Here is a 25,412-nt window from a genome sequence, read left to right on the forward strand (position 1 = left end):
ACATTAATCTTATCTTTATTATACTTGGAATTATCAGTGGATATTGTATTTTGGATAAGAAAATGTAAAATTTCAGTAAAAATTAAATTAGAGTTTAAGACCGAACTGATGATTCCAATCGAGTATACTATAGCAACACCGTAAACCCGTGTGACACAAATTTTGCAACTTCAGGACCCGATCCCAGATCGATACAGTCCCGATATGGAGGCGCAAAGGATATTTGATAAGATGTTCGACGTAGACTCGAAAAAGTCTTACGCCGTCGATTCGCACGACGATTCGCCGCGTTGCGCTTACGATATTGACGCGTCCGATTGCGACGATAAGGCCTACCAGGTGATCTATCGTAGAGCCGTCGCAGACCCCTCAGAGCGGGCTCCCCAGCGCCGGCTTTTACCATCAAGCTAGGGGCATTTTGTAGACCCCTTTTTACAACTTTATTCTCTAATATAATATTGTTCACATGAGTGCTTAAAATTTTGCCGTCGTTAAAAGTGGTCTATTTTATAACAATTTCTTTCCTTTTGTATGACAGTGCAGCATTGAACGTGGAATATCATACTGATCTAAAATATTTTTTTTTTGATTGAGACGGTTTCACTAAATCTGTCCAATAATAATCAATATGAGCTAGCCATCTGTTCTTAGCGAGAATTGCTTTAAGCCACATAACAAATTCCCCGGTCGATAGTATCAATACTTTAGATTTATTTTTAGATTCACCCACGTTTTTATTTTGCCAACTGCAACGAATTATTTAGGTAAAGTAAATAACAAGTTAAGGCGCTACATATAACAACAGGCCAACTTATTATGCGAGAGATAATGATAGCAGCTATCGCTTGAAATTAGCCTTTCAATCGAAGCCAGTCTATCGTGATATTGTATGGGAAATGTAACGTAATTCTATGCAATCTCAAAACGGTGATATATCTCGATTGCACCAAGATTACAGTCCCCAGAAAGCTTTAACTTAAGATTTTGGTATCTATACTTACACCAAAATCAACTTACTTGTGTATCGACGTTCAATGCCCTCCGATGGTAAAGCGGCGGCTGAGGGAGCCCTATAGAGCCTCGTAGTAACCCTGCACGCCTCCATTTATTTTGTCAGCCGTTTTCGTTTTGGTGTCAGTTGCCTTAAGATTGCTTGGACGCGACATTCGTAGCTTACTGCAGCTTGCTTTACTATACATAAGCGCGAATACGAGCATGAAATGCTTGAAAATATTTCACGCATCACTATTGTAATACATTCTAATTAAATCATGACCGTTCTAGTGACAACTTAATGTCAAAGTTGCTGCCAAAATTTCGTCCAGTCTGAAAAAAGGTTGATTGAAGTCGTGTTCGAAAGAGTTTAGATGTCGCTTCTATATAATCTTATAGCATACTCTCACATTACGATCAAATTGGTTGTAGGAACTTAACTATTTACCGTTATCGTCCTTGATTTTAATAGATGTTGTTTTTATTAAATTCCGTTCAGAACTAGGCTTATTGTCTCACCTGTTGAGCGCAATCACCATCTCTTTCTGTCAAACTGTAATAGATGGTGGTTGAAAGGGATGGTGGATAATAAGACCACAGTTTGCGCTTCTTCTCATTCGTGGATTAGTTAGAACTTTCAACTCTAAATGTCTTTATTTTGCATGTTGGTCGCGGATTCGTCTTCCATTGTCGAGTTATCCTGCATCTTAATCGTGCATGATCCTTGTGTTAGGCTGGTTGTACTTTCCTATAGTAGCATTGTCACTTTGAATCAGTTTAGAACTTCTTTCTAGATTGATTCATAGTCAAATAAATGAACCTTGATAAGGCCCATATGGTCTGTTTTCTGACCTACGTCTGTTCCAGAAAAATGTGCTTCCTATTATGTCTGTTATGAGTTTCCGTTGTTTATAATGTCTATTTCCCGGAATGGTCTGTATTATAAAATGTACGCATTGTCATATTTATTAATTCCTGCAATGTCTGCTTTTTAATTAGACAAGTAAGTAGCATATTGTCTATGTTATCCATAAATAGTACTCTAGCTTTTGAAAGCGGTCATTATTGGAAACAGTCGAATATGTAGGCATAGCGAGAAGCAGAAATTTTTGGAAATGGACATAAATAAAATCGGCAATATTAATTTTAGGAACTACTATTTATTTACTTTTTACAATTTTTTTTGAAGCAGACTATCCGAGCCTCACATAATTAAAAGCAAAAAATATTTTCCGAGTAGAATCAGCCTAAAGATCTTCATTGTACGGTATCTTTCATTAATCGTTAGGTAATGTCGAAACTTAATTAAATCTAGTAATATAAGCTGCAAAAATTAAACTAATATGTGATTTTAAAACTAATGCGAAGGCTTTCAGCTTTTGCTGCAAAATAGACACCTCTTGTTAGCTTCTTCAGCTCACACACGAGGGCTTAGCGCTTGGATAAAGACAAAATGGTTTGTTTAGTCCACCCACGTCGATAATGAGGGCTATCGCGTATGAATTCGCCGCTAGAGGCGCTAGTGTGGCGTGAGGTCTCCGAAATATCAAATCTCATAGTTTTTGGGTGAGCTACGCGGGTTTATTTATAATTAGAATAATTTTGTGAATATTTTGCATTTTACCTGACAATTATGCGTTACGGGGCAATGAATGTCTGTGTTTTGAGACAGTTTTGTCTTTCGGAAACTTTTGTAATCCCTTTTTTCCCAAAAAAACGGGACTACGCAACACTGTGGTTGCTCGATATTTTTATGGTACGGTTTAAAGGTGTATTTAAATATGATTTGGCCGTAATAACAGACTTTGAAAGCCACACTTAGAAACCAAACGCAACAGTGGCGCCATCTAGAAAGACAAAAAACGATAGCCCTCATTAAATATTAAGTAGAGACCTAGTTAGATTTAGTATACGTGTACAAAATAACTAATGCTCCGATGAATGGACTCTACCCGGATACACTCATCACTCATTCAAATAAATTACAAGTGCTAGAGATTGACAAAATTGTTGACTTTCTCGTACAAACAAGTAACAATTATTTAGAATTATAGCAGTTGTAACGTTTGTGGTACAGGGGCCAGAGGCCGTATTGCCTGACGCGCGGACGCTTGCTATCGCATTCAGTATTTCTTTCTGTCTAACGGTGTAAATTGGTGACAGAAAGAGATGAAAAAAGCGATGGCAAGAGCCCACACGTTACACCATAAGGCCTTTGTCTGGTTGCCTTTCGCTTTGTTGCTTACAACTTCGCTACGAGAATCACAAAGACTTGCTACGTTGAAGCTATTTGTTGGCCAAAGTGGACTATTTAAACTCAATTTAAAGCCGCCAGGCACTAAAACTATGACTAAAGTAGCAGTACCAAAGTGTATAGCTTAGCGTCTAATGTCCTTATGATTTGTAGGTAGTACAAAAGAAGGATGGCACGCAGCGGCAGCACCGGCTCTCCCACGTGTCGGCTGCCGCATTGCGACACAAGTATGCGATACTGGAGCACGAATTGCGACTGCAAGTAAGTAGCTAATTTATAATGATACAATACAATACAAAGACTCTTTATTGTACACCAGACATAGTAAGCGATACAGAAAACAGATAAGTACACGGAGAAAAAATGTGATGTGATGCACTGTCAGGGTAGAGCAGTGAGACGTATATTTAGCCTCTAAGGCTTTACTGACAGAAATCAGAAACTCGAGGGTCGCGGATATGAAAGAGTTAAGTTGGAAGGCGTTTCTTGGGAAGGCTTCCCTGGATCAGGGTCCGAAGCGCAGGTCGCCGGTGCTGGACGAAGGCTGGACGCAGTAGGGGCTCCAGGGCCAACAAGCAGCAGCAGCCCTTGCAGAAGAGGAAGGGCAGGGGCTTCGGTTCCAGGCAGCCGTGCAGAAGGTGTTGGTGTAAGCGGTGAAATGTGATGTGATGTTCATTTAACAAACAAAATACACTAAACATTCACATCAGTTCAGTCACCTTGTTTACAATATTTCTCTGGTGGAAACAGCCGAGCGGAGCGATGCGAGGTAAATGAAGCGTTTCCATTGTTTAATGAAAAACATATTCCTCGCAACACATCGTCGTACATCTCTGGTGAAAACACTGCTTTACATTGCTGCGCTCGAATGACCACTTTAAAGTCGTTCCTTGTACGACTTCGCAGTGTAATACAACTTGTACCGTTTTTCTTACAAATCTAAACTGGGTTTAAGAAAAAATTGCCAACAAATCGAATGCTTTGTCTTAGTATGCTGATGAATTGTTCCAGAAATCTTTGTCCGAGGAGTGCGAAGACTTAGGCGTGGACTCGCCGTCCGCATCGGAGCTCTTCCCCGAAGCGGAACTCCTCTTTGCCGCCTCGCCGGCCCACGACCATAATCAGGACCAGCATCACTCGCACACGCGTAAGTATCAACAACATAGAGAAATAGCAATGCATGGAAAATAAAATGTGGTAAATGAACTATAAACAATTTACTTTTCACTTCTCATGCTCGTAAAGTTCGTATTTATGCTGGATCTTCTAGTCTAGGCGACATAAAATTACTTTTTATGCTCTAGGGCATAAAGTAAAATCTTCGTTTAAGACCAAGGCAATCAGGTGTAAACAACCACAAACAAAGAAGTTTCTACATATGTATATTTTTTTAGGGTTCCGGAGCCAAAATGGCAAAAACGGAACCCTTATAATTTGGCCATGTCTGTCTGTCTGTCTGTCTGTCTGTCTGTCTGTCGTCTGTCGTCCGTCCGCGGCTTGCTCAGGGACTATCAATGCTAGAAAGGTGTAATTTTGCACGGATATATAAACGGATATATAGAACATAGCTATTATAAGGTCGCGAGTGAACAAAGTAAAGGCTGACTAGGAATATAAAAAAAACCTTACGCGAGGGCAGGACTTCTACGTTTTATATTGCAACATTCTTTACACTTGCTATACGATACCTACCAGTCATATTAATTACTGTAATGACTGAATAAAGGAATATTTTGTAATCCCTCTGACTTATTCTATGAAAAATACTTTTATACATTGTGAATTAGTTTCCTTCCAAGGCTATAATCTTCGGCATTTTAACGCACAAAAATACAAAATAACACTTTAAAATACCACGCGCAAACAACGTTAAACTTTGACAACAATAGACAGATGACATTTGAATTTAGTTCTATTGGTTTCCCGCAATATGGCGAGGTTTTGTTATAATTCTGGTCAGCCTTGAATTGTTTATAGTTCACTGGTTCAAAGTAACGCCTGATTCAATAAACTATAAATATTAATTCCAGCTCAACCGCTCCAAAGCACGATCCCGCAACCGGACATGGACGACCAGATCGCCACGGACCACCTGATCCCGCGGGAAATAGACGTCAGCCTCGGGCTCAGCGACGTCGGGATAGTGGCCGTGAGCGGGGACGGCATGCAGGCCACGATAGCGCTGGACCAGGAGGAGTTCGCGAGGTCGCACCCCAACACGACCTTCCATAGCGAGCCCACTGATGCCGAGGTGAGCTCACCATCAGCCTGAAGTTAGATTCATTCAAAAACGTGACTGGCTCAAAAATTACCAGTTTGGGATGGGCTCATTTTTAGCCTTCGTTTGATACTCATATTGTTACAATATAAAATATTTTTATCCAACCCCGTCTGCTAAGAGTTCGTTTATGTTTATTTCGAAACTGTGCAATTTTCCGGGATAAAACTATACTGTCCTTCCCAGGGTCTCAAACTATCTCTACTAAGAAACGTGGAGAACAAACAGACAGACCGACTTTCGAATTTTAGGCTACAGAGAGGACCAATGAAATAGACATTCATTACATACATAAAGTTGTCGCACACGTAATCGCTCGGCACCGGATCGGCGCCGCCTCACCTCATCTGCTCGCCGTCAACCATACGCAAGCACGTAACGGAAACGGCTCAGCACCTCCGAGATGTCCGCGCGACTGCGGCTAGGTGACATCGCGCTTTAAGCGAAACTGCTAGAGAGACAAGCGGTGGGGCGTCCCCGTTCCGGCGGCGAGACGCAAGCGAGTTGCCCGCGCGCCGCTTGCGGATTACTAGCTTGTGCCGAAGCGAGGCGATGCTGTTCCGATGCCGATATGTGTACGTTACAGTATGGAGTTTCTTACATTCGCCGAGCGGTTACGTGTGCGACAACCTTTAAGCTCGAAAAAACATAACCCTCATTCGGGCAGTCGGGTAAAAAATAGTCACTTCGACGTAATCATTTGTAAAATTCCCAGTTCTCATACCTCTGCAATAAACATTATTGTCATTTCCAGGTTCAACCCTTTACGATAACAGGCCTAAAAGGCCGTCACATCACATCGACGATATTCCACTCGAACAGCGCGCCGGCCACTGTCCTAATGGCAGCGCCGCAGGCCACCGTCATCTCGCAGGCGCCCGACAGCGTCAAATACGAAATAGAAAACATGATCAACATGCCGAGCTCCCACAACAACGACGTCAATCTCTCCTCCGTGCTGGTCAAAGACGACGGCCTGACAAGGTTCGACAACATCCTCACAGACTCCAGAGAACTACATCTCACCAACACGACGTCCGCAATAGTCCACTCCTCGGGCAACGCCACACAAGTCATCAGAAGAGTCTGCTATGAGGACGACAAGAGAGAAAGGGACACCAGGTTCCTCATCGACGAGCCTGACAATTTAATAGCTGGCGACGACGCCAAAATGATAGCAGAGGACAGCTCCAGAGACGCCACTTTAGAATCTATGGCTGACGTTGATGATGACAGATCGTCTCCCGAGCGCCACGCGGAGCTCTTCTGGGAGTCGAATTCGGCCTCCGAACGCTCCGAGAGCCGCAGACCTTTGGACTTCAGCAGCGACAGTGACAAATGCTGCAAGAGTCCCTCCTTTGACGAAACTAACTCGACTGATTCTAGCGGAGTCGGAACGCACATGAGACTCGACTCCGTGATTAAAGAAGCGCGAGGGCGGGAGAGAAGCGGCAGCGCGGACGGCTCCTCCGCTGACGACACCCACCCCCCGCTCCGCACGTATCCCCCGAAGCGTCTGTACCATCCTATGGAGGGAGAGGCGGAGCGGAGTCTGTCCGGGAAGACGCGGGCGGGGGAAAGGTCCCCGGACAGCCTGGAGGTGCGGCGGCGCGCGTCCGGCCGCGGCGTGGTTAAGCGCGGCTGCCACTGCTGCAACGGCTCACCCGCGCCGCCGCGCCCCAAGAAGCCGCGCCAACGGAAGCCCACCCTCGACTTCAATGCCACCAACTGACCGCGCCGCGCAGACTGAATACGATCTCTACACGACGAGGATTCGACTCTTTTGTAGGTGTATTATAAAGAAATTGTTAAAAAATTGTTTTGTATATAATTTTTATAATGTAAGTAAGCGTTCGCAGCAGATTCGCTAAGTGATTTTATTTTGTTGATGTTTAAATTAAAAATTACGTTTAAGTTAAAGTGACCCGTTTGTAGGTGTTAAGTGTATAATTTTCATGAAGGCTTAGTTGTCACCGGTCAGTTCAAAAGACGTATCTCATAATTTTATAACGATTTGACGGGAATGCTGAATAAAATGTGAGACTTTTGTATTTTATTGTTAAACTTTTCTTCATGTAATATATCCGTATACATATTGTAATAATATGGTATTGTATAAAAAAATAACGTATTTCTATAGGTTACCTCCATTTTAGGCTAAGCGTTTCCGATAGTGACTCACGCCATACTCATTGTGAATTTATTCCTTACGCAGTAAAATGTATGTTTTATTTTACGCGTAGGTTTCATAGAGGCATTTTTAACCGGGATGTGTTAGCGTGTCTTTCGTGTTGCCATTTAATTCTGAGCGTTTCACGTTTACTCCATAAACTGTATTATATTCGCCTAGCTTAAGTTGCCTATCAACTTCCAAGGGAAACCTGCACAAATTGATTTTGTAACGAGATGGACTTTTTCGTGGGACTGCAATTTATTTTTGAGACTTCGTTTATCTAAAAACTAATCGGTGCCAAACCGTAGACAATTTCCCCTTTCGCTTGCGCCGACGGCGATGTTTCCCGTGACACAATAAACTGAGCGTTTATATAATGTTAAGTTAGTGTGAATTTGGTATTCATAGTGTAAAACGTGTAAATAATAATTTGTCCCCCATTTTTGTTTTGGGGACCGTCTAGTCACTATTGTACCGGTATAATAATAGTATGAAATACGTTGGTACGGCAGGCCCCGGGCTCGTGCCGACCGTACGGGTCGCGTGCCCAGTATTCAGGTCGCTTCTGTACATAGACCCTTTGGAGACACTTGCGGAGCGACTACTATGCGCAGCTACCGGGCTCGTTCGCGTTGTACATACGAGGACGTTAAAACGTAAAGTTAGCTGTCACTACAGCCGTATTATAGAGAATTGTAACTGGCGTATCTCGCTGGGTCCGACTCAATATAACCCATAGTTCAGGAAGTTACTTCAGTAGACGTAAGATAGTGTTTGTTAGATAAAGTCAACAGTCTCCGCGCTAGAGTCTGAGCGATGGCAATACTTGATATTTACATCAGACTTGAGGCGTATTTCTTTTGAAAAATTGGCATATTTTTTTTTCTGGTAAAAGAATCTGCCATTTCTAACACTAAGGTTCAAGTTTTGTATAATCCAGTTGTTATTGTTCTTTATAAGGCAGTGATCGCCTGTGACGATTTTCAGTATTCCGTTTTGTTATAATAGTTTCATATAATATGTAGAAATTTAAAAGTTTTAATAGCTATAAATGAAACTAATAACTAATGTATAGGTTTCATCGTTTATTTTTTAAATCACCAGATTGCGTTTTTGTGATTATTGTCAACATTATTTTTTAAAATGCTAAAGAGAAAATGATAATTAAAAACTTATCTATTAAATATTCTATGAGTTTAATTTCAACGTCTAAAGTGTAAACCATTATCAATGTGTAGAATATGATATATAGTAGAAATTTAGTGAAGGCACCACTTTTTCGTAACTCACATTTTTGAGGTAAAATACTTGAATGTGGCAACAATTTGGTACGCAAAGTTTTTGTTCTTTTTCATCCGTCTCCTACTATTTTATGTTCTACACTAGATGACCTATTTAGGCTTATAAAAACAATGTACAAGCAGCCAAATAAGTGGTCTATCAATTTTTAAACAAGTTCCTATGAATGAGTGGTAGACCTCATTTTCGGCTGATAGTACCTGCTTCGGGTAAAAAACGCAAAAATGATTAAGTAATACACATTTCGGAGAAATAGCAAACAATTATTTGCTAAACTTTTACTGTGAATCAATTAACTTTAAATTTGACCAATGATGCTGACAGTGATAGTGATAAACGCGATGATAGTACCGTCAGCAAAAAAACTCGTCGATAATTTAAATAAGCTTAAAATTTTAGCACAGACAGTTTTTTTAATGTTGCTTCTAAATAAAATTAAAAATTACTTATTACGTACGTATTTTATAAAATCGTTTGTCCACTGTCTAGCTGATCTAATCTATCAACGCAAGATTAACGCACAACGCACGTTATGCATGCACGTACTGTAGAAAATAAGAACGAATTTTTCGAAATTCCAATACCGTTCTGGCTTCATTTTACGATCTTATCGTGCGTAATAGCGTTTGGAAGAGGTTAGCAGGTTGCCTATTAGTATGTTGTTCTATAACTTAACATTATTAGTTCAAATGAAAAACCTAATCGGCATCCGCAGCCCAATTCCTTTTCTCCTTTAACTTCTTCATAACACCAAGAACCTCAATTCTGAACTCCAACCGTTCGTCCTCATTGTACTTCACAACCGTAGGCAGCAGGGAAGCGAAAAAAGCCTCATCTTCATTCATAACCCTCGCATCATTCTCATTGGACTCCTCCACTTCCACAAAGTCTATACCATTGTCATCCGTGTACCCTTTCCCTGACTTATGGGGTATGACATAATCTTCATCATAGTTTACTTTCTTTCTCTTTCTAGTATTGTGCTGATTGTAGCTGTGCTCCGCGTCATCAGCTTCTAACTTTAGGTAGGATACAGCTATAGGTACGTCGTTGTCTACTTCCATTGTACTGTATTCTAAATTTGCTTCGTCTTCTGGTCTCACTTTGAGCAAGAATTTCAAGTGGTCGTAGAGAATGTACTTCTTTTTAGGTTTACCTTTTTTTGGTTTGAGGGATTTGACGAACGTATCCCGTATGTTTACCCATTTGTTTAGGATGTGCTCTCCTGGAAAAAGATAGATTCATAGCTCAGAATGCGTCACACCAGAGCGTTTCGAAAGTAATAAATAAAAGAATACATTATGCCCAGTTCACATTATTCCAGTAGCATGACACTGCGGTACTCGATCAATCTTGTGCACCTAACTCATTTGTATTGTGTGTGAGTGTGACCTCGCAATGTATCGCTACTGGCACGATTTTACTGGAATAATGTGAACCGGGCATTAGATCTTATTGTATGGGATGGATGCCTTTGCCTTTTTTGCAGTTTCTTTTAGGTCCTTTGATGCAGCTTAATTCTAGAACTGGAATCGTCGACTTCAAGTTCACCGTGACAATAAGTTTGTATATTATGCTCGTAATACTAAAACGGTGCAATTTGAACTAAAATAGCAAAGTTCAGTGGTACTATTCTGATTCCATGGACAAGAAAGATGCGGTTAATGTACGCCCAATAATTGTCGATCCGGAATGTGCATACAATACACATCCTGCAGGGCTACTACGAAACTCGAAGTTCGTGTCGTGCGGTCCCTCTGACACTTATACTATTTAATACGAGAGCGAGAGGGACGGTACGATACGAACTTCGAGTTTCGAGTTTCGTAGTAGCCCTGCTGTAAATTAGTGTTCTTACGTAATTTGTTTACAGTACCTACACGAATAGAATGTTACTAATCTGAGAGTGTAGACCTTAGAACGTATTGCCTAAGGTTTCTGACGGATTTCGTATACTTAAAAAACTGTCATTTGATTGCGTTCGCGAGCGCCTGAAACATTAGGCAATACGGCCTTTGTTAAGTGCCCTGTAGTGGTACGTATTAGACTCTAATAATTAGAGGCTAAGATGACGTTATAGTGACATAAATTAAGGTTACACATTTCGGGTCGAGAATTATTCGGGCGTAAATTAACCACACCCGACATGAAAAAGCGTATGACCAGTGACAGCCGTGACAGATGACATTGACAGCTGACAATTACAAATCCGCTTATATTTAAAAACATAATTCATAATAAAAACTAAACTGATAAAAGATAGTTCGAAAGAAATCTAGTTAATTCAGTTTGCATTTCCTATGATTTTTTTGAACATTTAACATTTCAATCTGATTAGCAAATATCTCTACCAAAATCGTCACGGCACGTCACAACGAGAACAAACAACGTCAAACGAAATAACGTCGAACAAAAAAGCACCAAATATACTACGCAACAAGTCTCAAGTTCGCTTACCCGTTTGCCTTTTCTCTTCAGGCGACATACTTTGATACGTATCATCTAGCGATGCGAATATTTCTTCCCACGCAATCCTCCGTTCTACGCGATCCTTGTAATTCTCTAAGCTCTTATCCCAAAGACATGGCCGTTGTTCAACTCCATGAATCAATTGAATCACGTCAAATTTACACTCTTTTCCCATTGTAAGCAAAAAATAAAACTTGTGTTTACACACGCTCGGTCGTCCCGTCACTGACGTTCGTGGGCATTCGTTTCTTATCGGACCGTGTCGTGTGTTGCTTCTCTGTTTTTCATTGAGCGTGGGAACGAGATGGGTAGTGAGCCGAGGTCAAACGCTTCGTGCCGTATATCGTGGTCGGTGGCGTCGATGCCGTGTTATGACGACCAACTAAACTTGGTCCTTGAAGGCCGTGCCATAGAAAGACTTCGCTAGTTTATAAGCGATTTCATCGTACGAGACGGTTCAACTTATTTTAGCTCGTAATAATAACGGTGTCGTATTGAAACGAAACAACCGGCTACCGGTTTTAGTCATTTATTTATTACAGAAACAACATGATTTTATACTTAGCAGAAAAATTCTTTACACAGCTTCCGAATCAGTTGGTTTCGGTTTACAAAAACCGGCAGTTACCTAACAATTTCGTTTCGGCAACGGCTGTTTCTGTACACAAAATCTACTCTATTGCGGTTCGTATACTCGTAGAAAATATTGGACTTGTATTTTTTCTTTTGTTAATCAAACAAAAAACGCCAAAGATGAAGCACACCATAGTACGGGAGCGGGGGCACGTGATGTCACGCCGTGCGCCACGTTTTGCGAACGACGTCACGCGGAAGTCGCGGAACTTTAACTAGCTACTTATATCTTCATATTTTTTTGTTTAATTGACAAAAGAAAAAATATGTGTCCAATATAAAATACCTAGATTTTATGCTCGAAAATGTCCGCCTACTGTCGCAAATAGGTATAGTGTATAGTACTTACGCGGAGTTCTTCCTTAAAGAATGCAACGAATTAAAAAAAAAAACAGACTATAATGAAACTGTAGGAAATTCCATTAGGTAGGTACAGTTTTTTTACAATACAATACAATGACTTTTTATTGTACACCAGAAATATAGTAAGCGATACAGAAAACAGGTACACAGAGAGAAAATTACAAGTACTTTACTTTGATCAACAATTAGTACTAATTGTTGATCGAAGACTTAGTAGCAGAGTAGTTTTTTTTTACCACAAGCTTCAACGGTCGCGCGTTCGAACTTGGGTTCACACTCACTTTTTTGGAATTTATGTGCGAAATTACACTTGAAATTTGCCATGAGTGTTTCGGCGACGGAAAACATCGCGAGGGCATCTGCATAGAACTGTGAAGTACGTTAATGGTGAGTTTGAAGTTCTGAATCAGCTTGGATCCGCGTGATGACAAAGGCTGATGATGATGACATATGGATCCGAGACGTGCGTCACTATAGGTCTTATTATTTATGAATAGGCTCAGAGTTGCTCCGGGAACTATGCCGGGGTTTTCTCTACGGGACCGAAGAAATGAGGAGATACGTATGAGATACGTAGAAGAACGTGGACATGGCCAAGCGAATTAGTTCGTTGAAGTGGCAAGGGGCAGGCCATATAGCACGCAGAACAGGTTGGCCGTTGGTGCCGAAAAATTCTCGAATGGAGACCGAAGATCAGCAAGCGCAGCGCAAGACGTCCAAGAACGAGATAGACGGATGACCTGTTAAAGCTGGTTCACGGTGGATGCAGGCCGCTTCCAACCGAAGCAACTGGAGGTCTATGGGGGAGGCCTATGTCCAGCGGTGGACGTCTTACGGCTGATATGATTAACAACATAGGTGATAGAATTCCCTCCTAGACCTAGACTTCCTGTGGCCAGCAGTGGCACGTATGGAAGGAGGTAGAACTCAAATTGCCAGTGTCCCCGTGTGTTAAGCCCTTATGTCACTATGTCGCTCTATCGATCGCTGCGCGCGCAGCCTTCTTCTGTCAACCACTGTACGTGAAAATATTCAGATTGACACTGCCTTTGCAATTTTGCCGTAAATATAAATCACTATTTTCTAACAATTCTTATCGTCTAGACGTGATTCTAGTGAATTAAACAGTTTTTCAAACATGCGGCTTTAAAAACATTCGTAAGTACTAACCTCATTTTAATCGATTTGTTAATAGTTGCTTAAAATAGTAAGGTTTTTTTTTCAAACCTGCTTTTCAAACGGTGCCGACTATCTATCCTAGTATCTGGAGTTTGAGATACTTATTGTGCTTATACGACCTGACTATTTAAAAAAGTATAGCCATTATTAGCCATGCTTTCCAAGGTTATGTGCCGGTATTAAGAACGGCATGTTTCTGGAGATTTTCTTTCTACTAAGGTTATGGGGGGTTAGAATCCTGTATTCGATCCTCAAGAAAATATACCAGAAAAAAAATACACCTATTGGTAGGGTGGTAGGTCCAAATTTGTTTTAAATAAGTTTTCACCACTTTCATCCGAGAAATTTATAGATTTTAAATAATTTTCTAATTGGACTTCTTTTCCACCAATTTGCATAATATGTAATGATAGTATAAAATGAATTCCTATTTTCTTTTGAGAATGCATTTTCAGCAGCTTTGCTAAAAAGTGGCCACAGGCGTTTAACTTTAATTAATTTATTTATTTGCCAATAACAAGGTTTATGACAAGGTTAGTTTGGTAGGTCTGGTTTTTAACGCCCGTCACAAAAAGAGGGGTATTATAAATGTAACGCCAATGGCTGCCTGTCTGTGGCATCGTAGCTCTCGAACGGATTGACCGATTACGATGCGATTTTTTAAGCGAAATCGAGTTTCCTTGCGGTTCTTAGCTATCATAAAAATCGGTTCAGCCGTTTTTGATTTAAATCCGGGTTTTGTTCCGCGTACCTTGATTTTAGAGAAGCTCGAAATCGATTTAAATCATAATATTAAAAATGACCGCAATCCTCTAAAACATTGAGCCGTTTTTGAATCATTCAATATGAGATTTTAAAATTTTCTTAGTTGATAGCTTAAGTTCCGTATTGATAGACGTAAGCTTATGGCATCGTCGTAATAGAACGCGCATGCGCGATCATCGTAGGTTAACGCGAATTTTACTCGTACGAACACGCGATCAAACATATACTCGAAATTCTCGAACTCGAAAGGTGTCCTAACTGACGATCGTGCGGCTTAAGGGTGCCTTCATCAGAGATGTGCTACGCTACGTTGCTATAGATGTGTTTGATATCCACCAATCATATTCATTCGTCTACATAGCATAGCACTGGTGGAAACGGGTTCAACTAAGCTATGTTTTTTATATGGAAAGATGCGTGCTGTGGATGCGTACTTTGGATGCGTGCTATGGATGCGTGCGACTACTCGAGCTGCGCTTCTTCCTCTAACGGCTACATAGCTTAGCATTAATGGAAACGGCCACATAGTTTCGTGTAACTTTCGCATCCTCGCAGCATATAGCTGCATAGGACATCTCTGGTGGAAAGACCTAATGTGTCAGTCTTACAAACTTGTACGAAACTGCCTTGCAATGGCGTGTCTCCATACTCTCCATAACTCGATTTTCACCGGATTGCCTTTTTAGGGTTCCGTAGCCAAAATGGCAACAACGGAACCCTTATATCGAAAATACACCCTTATACCCCCCTTATAGTTTCGCCATGTCTGTCTGTCTGTCCGTCCGCGGCTTTGCTCAGGGATTATCAATGCTGGAAAGCTGTAATTTTGCACGAATATATATGTTAACTATGCCGACAAAATGGTACAATAAAAATATAAAAAAAAACTTTTTGTTTTTTATTTCTCATCCAATCTTGTAATGTATCGTTGGATAGGTCTTTTAAAATCATTAGGGGGTTGCTGGATGGCCACGTCTCACGAAGGCCCTTTGTACCACTGGGGTACCATAGGACGACAACAACAACAAGGGGGTTGCTAAAAGGATTTTTTCGATTCAGTGATTTGTTTGCAAAATATTCAACTTTAAAGTGCAAATTTTCATTAAAATCGAGCGTCCCCCCCTCTAAAATCTAAACCGGTGAGTGGAAAAAATTGAAAACATTCAGGATGGTAGTAAGTATATAAAACTTACAAGGAAAACTATGACGGTTAAGTTATAGTTAAATATTAGTAGGTAGTTTAGGAGTAAATAGCAGCTTAAGGTATAAAATATACCTGAACTTGGAATATTCCGTACAAAATACGAAATTCTTGGATAAAATATTACTTAATTTTTCGTAATGGCTACGGAACCCTATTTCGGGCGTTCCCGACACGCTCTTGGCCGTTTTTTTTACGTGACGTCAATGTTTACAAGTAGGTATGGCACAGGTTCTGTAAAAACAGGGAGTTGCCTCCGCATAAATAACTTCCACTTCTCTCATTATATCGTTAATACGTTTAGGAATCGAAATTGTATAAGTATTTATACCTATGCTTTAGTAGTCTCACTTATTTGCGGTGTTCAGCAAGGTAGGTACTTATATATAAGCAGGTAGCGATAAGGCCGTCTATTGCTTACCTTGTAATTTTCTCTCGGTGTAGGTACCTGTTTTCGGAATCGGTTACTATTGTGGTGTACAATATAGATTCATTTTATTGTATTATACCTATTAAATGCTCTGTTTTATACTGTTAGAAACATATAGGTTAGACTACTAGATATAAAAAGAATGTTTGTCATTGCGAAGATGCCTTATACACAATTGATTACAACGCAATTACTATAGGGCTTCTGAAAGATAGTGAAATAAAATAGTAGGTACACATAAATAAATAGTTATTCATTTCTTCCTTACTTATATATTACGTGTCTATAGCTATAATAATAGATAGGTTTCATAGCTCGTTCATCTACACACACACACACACACACACACACACACACACACACAAACAAGATATTTATTCCATATATGACGTTAGTATTAGGTAATATATGTAAAAAAATTGGTAGGTAATGATTACAAATAAAAATATAGGTATGTACCAAGTTACGAACCTTCTCCTTGGAAACCGGTCTATACAATACAACATAGTATTATCGGTCGATACAATATTCTTCACAGATTGACAATTATGATACAACTTTTAACAAAACCGATACTAAGTAAGTTAAGTACTCGTTATTAAAATTTGATGCACATTTGAAATCTCAATGTATCTTCTTTAAAAAAAAAACTATATATATGAACACCAAGTTTAAAACGTAATGTTATATATTTCGTCTGCCACAGTATACATAATGTGGACAGTATGCCTGCCCGGCTGGGGCGCAGCGGCGGCGGCCGGCGTACTGCTGCTCTACGGGACTGTGGACGTGGCATACTTCGCGCGCATGGCGTACACTGTGGCCCGTGCCCGCTACTTCAGGAAGAAAGCTTGCCTACTGGAAACCACGGAGGTTAAATGTGAGTACTAAATTAATCCAAAACATAGTGAAGGAGGGGGGAGGGAGAGTATAAAAGAGAGATCTCTCTCCAGACAGATGTTGTGCCTGAGGACCGAAGACAAAAAAGGCACAGCGGCGAGTGAAGATATAGATCGTATGAGAGATTTAGGCGCGTGGTGAATAAGGTCACAGCTCATTAGAGCCACCCGGCACCATACCAGCACCGCCTCGTTGTTCGGCGTCCATTCGTCGACAGGTGGTCCACGATAGAAGACGCCGCGTAGTTTTAGCAAGCGTGCGAGCAGGGAGTGGAGCACTCGCCGTCAGCGCGTAGACATCTCGCGAGCGAGGCGATCCAGTGATAACCTACGGAGTTGACGCAGCGTAGCGAGCGCATGCCCATACAAATCCATATAAAGAATGCTAACCTCTCGAGGTGAGGCGGTGCGGGTCGGATGCCGGGTGGCTCTATGAGCTGTCTAAAGGTCCTAAAGGACTTACACTAACTGACGTGGTTTGCACGGAGCACAATAGGTTAGTCTAACAACTGGTAGCATGGTGTACGGTTGTGTCACTCTGAAGATGAGCTCTGGTTGAGTTCGAAACGCGTCAGTGTAGTGTGGTGGTGGTGATAGATGGGTTTGTGTGATTTGTGTGTGTTCTTGCAGTGTGGAGGTGGAGGAACTGCATGAACACGCATATTTTGCATAAGCTTAGCTATCGTAAGGTCGCGGGTGAGCAAGGAAATATTTTAGTTCATTGATATGGACCTCCGCAAAGTAACACCTGATTCAATAAATTAGATAATTTTATATGCCAAATTTTGTGCCGGAGTATAGTATGTTTTAGCAGCACCAACTGCACGAGTTGCGTGCGACGAATTTTACCAGTACCTACCCGCACCCGCAGGCATGCGCCCGCGCCAGCTAGCATAGGTCCAGGCAACCCAGAAATGGTCAACACCGAAGGCTTGTTGAATAAAGTGTTATCTCTTTCCAGCATGGTGCCTCCTCTCCGACATCGACACCCTTCTATACCATATGAACAACGCGCGGTACCTTCGCGAGTTGGACTTCGCGCGGGCCGACTTTTACGAGCGGACTGGCCTGTACGCCAACATCAAGGCAGCAGGAGGTGCGGTGGTCCAGGCCGCTGCTACTATACGCTATAGACGATATTTGAAGCCATTCACGAGGTTCACTGTTACTTCAAAGGTCAGTCCAGTGGCGTAGCTGGATAATCTAAACTCTGGAGCAAGAAATCGGGATCCCAAATTTTTCCAGGTTTTGACCAGGGCATAGAAAGTAAAGCTACTCACACGCTTAATCGACGCAGCGACAGATAAACCGTGTGCGTTTTTTTTGCTTCCTAAGCAACTCTTATTGTAAACTTTATTTTTTATGAATAATAAAAAAAAATACCAAAAGTCAGTAACTAATTCAACGGCAACAAAAACGAAACGTGGGAGGTTTTTTTTTCATTTTGAAATTAGATGCTTTGCTGGGTAGGTATGTTGGATAAGATCCGAGGGCCCTCTGAGTGCAAGGGCCTCAGTACATATAGCTGTACTACTGTCATAGTGTCAGTTATGGTTTTTGGAACTCCACTCTTGTATCATCATCATCAGTCTATTATGTAAGCCCTACAACTGGGGCTGCATGAGGTGTAGTTTCTACACGGGCCAAGTTCGGATGGAAATTCAGAAACCACTGAATTTTTAACCCCCGACGTAAAAAGACGGGTGTTATAAGTTTGACCGCTATGTGTGTCTGTGTGTGTGCCTGTCTGTCTGTCTGAGGCACCGTAGCTCTTAAACGGGTGGACCGATTTGAATGCGGTCATTTTTAATTGAAAGCACGTTTTCTAGCGATGGTTCTTAGAGAGGTTTTGTCAAAATCGGTTCAGCCTGAACTTTGAAGTGACAAAGTCGGGGATTTTCCAACTTTTTGTTGGTTAGGTTAGGTGATTCTATACCTACCATTGAATTACTGGGCAGGTTGTTCACGATGTTTCCCTTGATCATGCTACATTAGAACTAGCCACCGTCGAGGCGAGTGCTCGGAGATGAAGGGCTGAAACCTATTGATTCCGTTTATTATTCGCTATGAGTGAGTCTCGTGGTAGTTTCATGTTCAAAGTTAACGCCTAGATGCTTTCATTTAAATCTAATGCCTAATAAATTATTTTGTTTAACCATTGAGGAGTTCCCTCCTGCGGAGACGATCCTGGCAGGATCACCAAGCTGTCACTAACAGATATAGGTATAGGTATTGTCATCTAATTTACATAAGTATGCCAAATTTCAAGTCGATCGGACTACTGGAAGCGAGTCAATTTTCGCTTCCAAGATTTGACCCAAAGAAACAAATAAATAGGTGAAACTACTTATAACCTAACCAATTAAAAGTTGGAAAACCCCCGACTTAGTCGAACCGTCAAACTTATAACACCCCTCTTTTTGCGTCGGGGGTTAAAAATAAAAGCTTGTAAATAAAAAAAAACTTAATCTTACTTAGATGCCATTTCATAATCAGAATGTTATTGTTTTCATGAAAATTACATATTCACCAACAATGCCCGCCATCCCTGATCTCAATCCTTCACGATTCCAGGTGATCTACTGGGACAACAGAACGGTGTTCATGGAGCACGAGTTCGTCGGTCCCGGGGGCTTCGTCCACGCGGTGGCTGTCTGCAGGCAGAGGGTGATCGACACAGCTGCCGCGCCGATAGCCGAGCTGCTGGTGCAGTTGCACTGCGCGGGCAGCTGCAAGCCGCAGCCTGGCAAGATGCCTCCTGAGGCAAGGAAATCGCAGAATATACCTAGTTTTTAACTCGTCGAGAATCTCCCAACTCAATTTTTCAGGTGTGCCCACAGAGTGCTCGACGGGTAACAGCCTGTTATTGTGTTCTGGGGGAATTTATAAGAGATTCGTCATCAGCCATAAGAGTTCACTGTTCGATATAAGTAGGCTTCCCCCAAAGAACTCCAGTTGCTTCGGTTGGAAACGGCCTGCATCCACCGTGAACCCGCGACTTTAACCAGGTCATCCATCCAATCAGGTTATTGGTGAATGTGCTATTGCGGTTGCCAATCCGCGGTCTCTATTCGAAAACTTAGGAAAAAAATTGTAACGAATGACAACTGAAAAAGCAGTTGTAAGGAAATTAAGAAAATTGTAGCGAAACTCAGAGAACATTGTGTCAAAACTAAACTTTTGTTAGAATTTCCTCTGTATTGTCACATTTTTTGCAATGCAAGTAGTTACATATATTTTGATTATCACTCTTCTTTAGTGCGTTCAAATCAATCGTGTATCTAATGATTGCTGGCCGTCACTGCTAAACCATCATCACCATTATTTCCAGCGTAAATACATTCCACTGCTGTGCACAGGTCTCCTCTAAAATTGAGAGAACTTGGGCTATAGTTACCACGGGGACCCAGTGCAGACTTGGAACTTCATACACTTGTATCCTGCAGTAGGACGTGTGTAGACTGAGATGTAATGCATCCAAAATATTAAAGAAACCTTTCTTACTTTCCAGTTGGAGCTCTGGGTACAAAGCAACGAGCTGAGTTCAGCACGACTTAGGGCGCCCAACATGCCTATCACCAACTACGAACCGGCGCCTCAAATAGGCTGCGGCGAATACCCCCCCACCATGGCGGCCGAGTGAATACCCGTCTAACGGACTAGTGTGAGTGAGACAGAGCGAGGGTGGGGGCGGTCGGGCAAAGGCGGAATCTCCAGTCGACGATCAATCGTCGCGTGCGGCGGACGTTATCCTAAAATCACAAAATTGTATCAATATAGTACCTAAATCGTGATAATGCTAATGTGCTAGTCACATTAAATTATTTATTTGTAAATTTCTTTTAAATGTTTATAAATTTGTTTATTTTCTAATGTATTTTGTACTCCACGGTGCCTCTAATTTAAATGCGTTTCAATCATATTATACTAAAAGTATAGTGAAATATAATATGGTGGATATTGTTTATAGTTAGGTGTTTTCTCATAATTCGTATTCGTCATAAGCCATAACTATATCACAAAGAGATTACTAGTATTTTCTAGAGGGTGTTAGATAGTATTTCAATACTTACAAGTAAAGTCTGTTCGCAGTGTTTGCTGTGTTTGCCTTGTACACGAGTTCGATGAGCAAGCGTATTAATATTTAAAAAAAATTTGCGACTATTCGTGTATCTCTTTCTCTGTGTATCTACCTACTAACACCTAGAAATATATTAAGTATACGATCGTTATTTTAAAAGACTGCCGGCATTACTTTTTATAAGTATGGCGTGTCAGTGTCTGTCTGTAACGAACGTCGTAGCTCCCAAACAAATGGACCAATTTTGACGAGATGTTTCTTAGTTAAGTTTCAGTTCGGGTTCAGCCGATGAGATTTTGAGCTTTATAATGAAAGAAGTCTGGTATTACATGATCTTATTCCTCCATCTCCATTTTGCCAACGGACTTCCAGACGGGGGGGAGCGTCTTCACCCTTATGTAGTTAGTGTTCCGTTAGCCCGCACTAAGCGGTTTGCTTCATCTTTCATAATGCGAACTGCTAAGGAATGGAATTCGCTCCCGTCGTCTATATTTCCGGATAAATACCTACACTAGGGCTCTTCAAGGCTAGGGAGAATAGGCTCTTACTGAACCTGTGAGATACCTTTGGCCTCATCTGCACTTAACATCAGGTGAGATAGGGGTCAACCACGGTCAGTTTTATGTAAAAAAGGTGTAGGTTTTTCAACTTTTATAGCTTGTCACAGAAACCCTCTTAGAATTGATCCATTGAAAATGGAATATTTTACAACTTTTGAGTAAATTCAAAACATGGTGCCCGTGTCCTTTAGAATAGTCGTGTGATATAAAATGTTCACTGCCTTTTAATAAAAAAATACCATGAATATACAATTATCATAAAAAAATATCAAAATGTACCTTACTTTGGTAATTCGGCAAATAAATGCTAGCCAAGCTAGGTTATTGCTTACAAAGAGCCTTGTTATTGCCATTAAAATCATGTCTTTTAAAGAATTGTAAAAAAAAATAGGTATAGATAGTGCCACGAGAGTTGAAGTGATACGTACACACAGCTACAAAAAGAACTGATTGCATAAAAGGAGAATGAATGAAATGAGGTGGTAGGACCTTGTGCAAGGTCCGCCCTGATCGCTACCACCATCTTGCTCGCTAATCCTGCCGTGAAGCATCAGTGCTTGCACTGTTGTGTTTCGGCGTGGCGAGAAAGACAGCCGGTGAAATTACTGGCACTTGAGGTATCCCATCTTAGGCCTCTAGGTTGGCAAACGCATCTGCAATACCCCTGGTGTTGCAGAGGTTTATGAGCGGTGGTGATCTCTTACATGTTCTTGTGCGCGTGACCTTAGCTCTGGTGGCACTGCCTAATACTGCCTATACTTAGTGTTAGCGACAAAAAATATAGTCACTCGATTCCTGGCAAGTTAAGTTTTGCACAGTCCTCCTCTCAGAGTAAGAGAGCTTGGGCTGTAGCTCCCAAGCGAGCCTAGTGCGGATTGAGAACAGGCAATACGGCCACAGAATAGCATTACACGGCAAAATTACGAACAGTGGCAAGTTGAATGAACTGAAACAATCACTTTGCTCACCCGCGACCTTATGAGGCTACGTTTATGCAAAAAATCTGTGTTCACGCAGTTCCGACTCAACACACGCTAACACAACAGCATCTGGCCTAACATCTGGTAGCATGGTGAATGGTTGTGTTGCTCTGAAGATGAGCTCTGGTTGAGTTCGAAACGCGGCGCGTGTAGTGTGGTGGTGGTGATAGATTGGTTTGTGTGTGTTCTTACAGTGTGGAGGTGGAGGAATTGCTTGAACACGCATATCTTGCATAAACGTAGCTATCATAAGGTCGCAGGTGAGCAAAGTGATTGTTTCAGTACATTGATATGGAGCAGAGTAACGCCTGATTCAATAAATTAGTAGTAAAGATGCTCAACTATGCCGGTTCGCGATTGTACCTGATAATTCTTGTCCTTATGTAATTTCTATACAGTAGTATATAAATTATCAGGTCGTACATTATTGTTCGTTCCGGGTCGACAATTGCAGATCGTACATCAACCGCATCCATAATTGCAAGTACAAATACTATCCAAATTGAGACATTTAAGTTACGTCTAAATTGAAATACAATCATGATTGTAATAAACCCTTAAAAGTTCCTCAAGCACAACGTTAAATCATTTGTTTTTGTGTTATTCAGATAAATGTACATAAAGAACGTTAAATTATGTACTTAATAAATAAATGAATTGAACTGTATCTTTTAATTTATTCCCTATAATAATAATTCCCGTGTAGATAAAAGTTTAAAACCTATAGGAGTGCTTAGTTATCGACTCTAAATCAAATCAGGCAATGTTGGGGCCAGAGGGCAAAGTTGAAGCAGTTTACGCTATACTTCCATTCCATTTAAAAAAAAAACGCTCAATGCTGGGGGCGATCACTAGTATATGGAAAAGCCTCGATAATTGCGTTTATCGCGCGCGATATAATTAGGAGCACTATACCTGTCACAAAATGTTGCCCCCTGAATTCCTATCTGGTGATATCAAAATCTTGCATAAGTGACATAAAGTTTCATGTTCATAAAATAAAAATTTGATTTGGGCGGCAGGACGATTATGTTTATTAACTACTGCGGCGGTGTGCTAAATTGGAGTGTCATGTATTTTGAGGCTGATTGTACAACCAACACGAGTTCAAGTACTACATGAGTGTCGCCATTATTTGACTTTTTTGAAACTTGCACATAAATATGACACTAGCGAAGAGGGTTACCATCCGTCCGGATTTCTCAGGTACTTTCGCATTTAGTCCGGAATCTGTTCGACTTATAAATTGGTCAGGAACTTTGATTAAAGAAAGAAGTCACTGAAACTGACTTCCCAGGCACATCTATTCAAAAATCTCTCTTTAAACTTTACCCACTTGCTGCTGTAACGCAGTCTATTTACAGATGTGTATAACCATCTATGGACATGAGTTCAAAGTAAATGGATTATTATTTATTATTATTATATTGGTTTTTCATCGGGAATAGTCAGATCTGCTAAGCAATTATTGTATTAAAGGAGTGACATTTTCACTTCCATTAACACGGAACTTTATTATTTAGTATCAAATGTCAAAATGAAAAATGTACGGTACGACTGTACGATGGCTACTATTTGAGAGAGCACGATAAATACGAACTTTCAGATGAAATATGATGGAAAACCACGATGCTCAACATCTATGCGAACTGCTAAGAGAGAGAGCGAGAAGGAAAAAAATATTTACATATATTCGATACACATAAAAATACATTAGATGGAAAGAATAAAAAATAATTTAAGGAATGGGATTCGCTCCCATCGTCTGTTTTTCCCGATGAGTACAACCTAGGGCTCTTCAAGGTTAGAGTGAATAGGCTGTTACTGAACCAGTGAGCCATTTGGCCTCAACTGCACATTCCATCAGGAGAGATAGCGGTTGACCCATGGGTCAGTTAATGTAAAAAAAAATTAACACTTCGACGGGACACTTTTGCAAACACGGAGACTGCTTTCCTTTAAATTCTACAAAGTACAGTGGGTATGTATGTAAGTATGTATGTAAACTCTTTATTGTACACAAGAAAAGAAACAGAATACAATGTTGGTATACGTAATGGTCACCCTATTCGCAGTCCGCGAACAGATTATGTCAGAACTTATCTCTTTCAAGGTCTGTTGTATAAGTTCCATTGCAAGATTCAATGTCTCCTTGCACGACTGTTGCGTAACATAACCTGGTAACCTGCATATTGGGCACATGTTCGCTTACGTGGTCTTAATTTTACACACTGTAACGATTATTGAGCGCGTATCGATCGATCATCTTTATCTGTGGTAATTTAATAAAGAGGCAAACTATAGAAAATTACAATAAAATACAAATATTCTTTATTGATCACCAAAAGCAGTACAGAGACATTACAAAAATAAAATAATCAGGTAGACAATAGGCGGTCTTATCGTCAAAAAGCGATCTCTTCCAGACAACCAATTTCTGAGAAATTAATAAATACGAACAGACTAATGTGACTATGTATTTTGCCAAAATCTCTCAAGGGTTTCCCCAACGGGTGGTAGATTTTTTTGACATTAAAAGGGCTTGTTATAGCCTAAAGTGCATAATGATATTTTGACTTTGACTTTGAAAGGGATAAAAGTCGAACCCTAGTTTCGTCATGTCTGTGACATAGGTACGGACTCATCATCATTTTAACATTTCGAAATTGTGGCGACTTAATTGTCTATGTTGTGTATGTGTTGTATGTATGTAAACTCTTTGTTGTATAATAGAACGACACAAATCGACTGTTGAAATTGAATACTTTGAGATACATTTAAAACAACATTTCCATTTAAATACATAGTTAAATTGATGCATTTTTGGAATTATTGCGCTAATTGAGGTATAATTA

The 25,412-nt window shown here is 40.7% G+C and overlaps 3 protein-coding genes across 3 annotated transcripts in view; 2 read left to right on the top strand and 1 right to left on the bottom strand.

Annotated features, from left to right (window-relative positions):
- Positions 1-8,884, top strand: part of LOC141438616 (uncharacterized) — a 41,247-nt gene extending 32,363 nt beyond the window's left edge. The window contains exons 14-18 of the mRNA XM_074102482.1: positions 175-339; positions 3,401-3,508; positions 4,259-4,394; positions 5,278-5,498; positions 6,280-8,884. Of these exons, the coding sequence (XP_073958583.1) occupies positions 175-339; positions 3,401-3,508; positions 4,259-4,394; positions 5,278-5,498; positions 6,280-7,257 (1,608 nt within the window). The 3' untranslated portion in view covers positions 7,258-8,884. The remainder of the gene's footprint in view (positions 1-174; positions 340-3,400; positions 3,509-4,258; positions 4,395-5,277; positions 5,499-6,279) is intronic.
- Positions 8,885-8,975: 91 nt separating this feature from the next.
- LOC141438801 (uncharacterized) lies at positions 8,976-11,694 on the bottom strand. Its single transcript, XM_074102773.1, has 2 exons — positions 11,455-11,694; positions 8,976-10,222 (listed from the first exon to the last, which is right to left on the bottom strand). The coding sequence occupies exons 1-2, from the start codon at positions 11,639-11,641 to the stop codon at positions 9,696-9,698; spliced, it is 714 nt and encodes a 237-aa protein (XP_073958874.1). The 5' UTR covers positions 11,642-11,694; the 3' UTR covers positions 8,976-9,695.
- A 1,777-nt stretch (positions 11,695-13,471) lies between these two features.
- Positions 13,472-23,219, top strand: LOC141438557 (protein THEM6-like). Its single transcript, XM_074102411.1, has 5 exons — positions 13,472-13,620; positions 16,744-16,917; positions 17,898-18,112; positions 19,511-19,699; positions 20,448-23,219. Exons 2-5 carry the CDS (start codon positions 16,752-16,754, stop codon positions 20,577-20,579), a joined length of 702 nt encoding a protein of 233 aa, XP_073958512.1. The 5' UTR covers positions 13,472-13,620; positions 16,744-16,751; the 3' UTR covers positions 20,580-23,219.
- The last annotated feature ends 2,193 nt before the right edge of the window (positions 23,220-25,412 follow it).

The sequence above is a fragment of the Choristoneura fumiferana genome, chromosome 19 (genome assembly GCF_025370935.1).
Source record: "Choristoneura fumiferana chromosome 19, NRCan_CFum_1, whole genome shotgun sequence".
Taxonomy (NCBI): Eukaryota; Metazoa; Arthropoda; class Insecta; order Lepidoptera; family Tortricidae; genus Choristoneura; species Choristoneura fumiferana.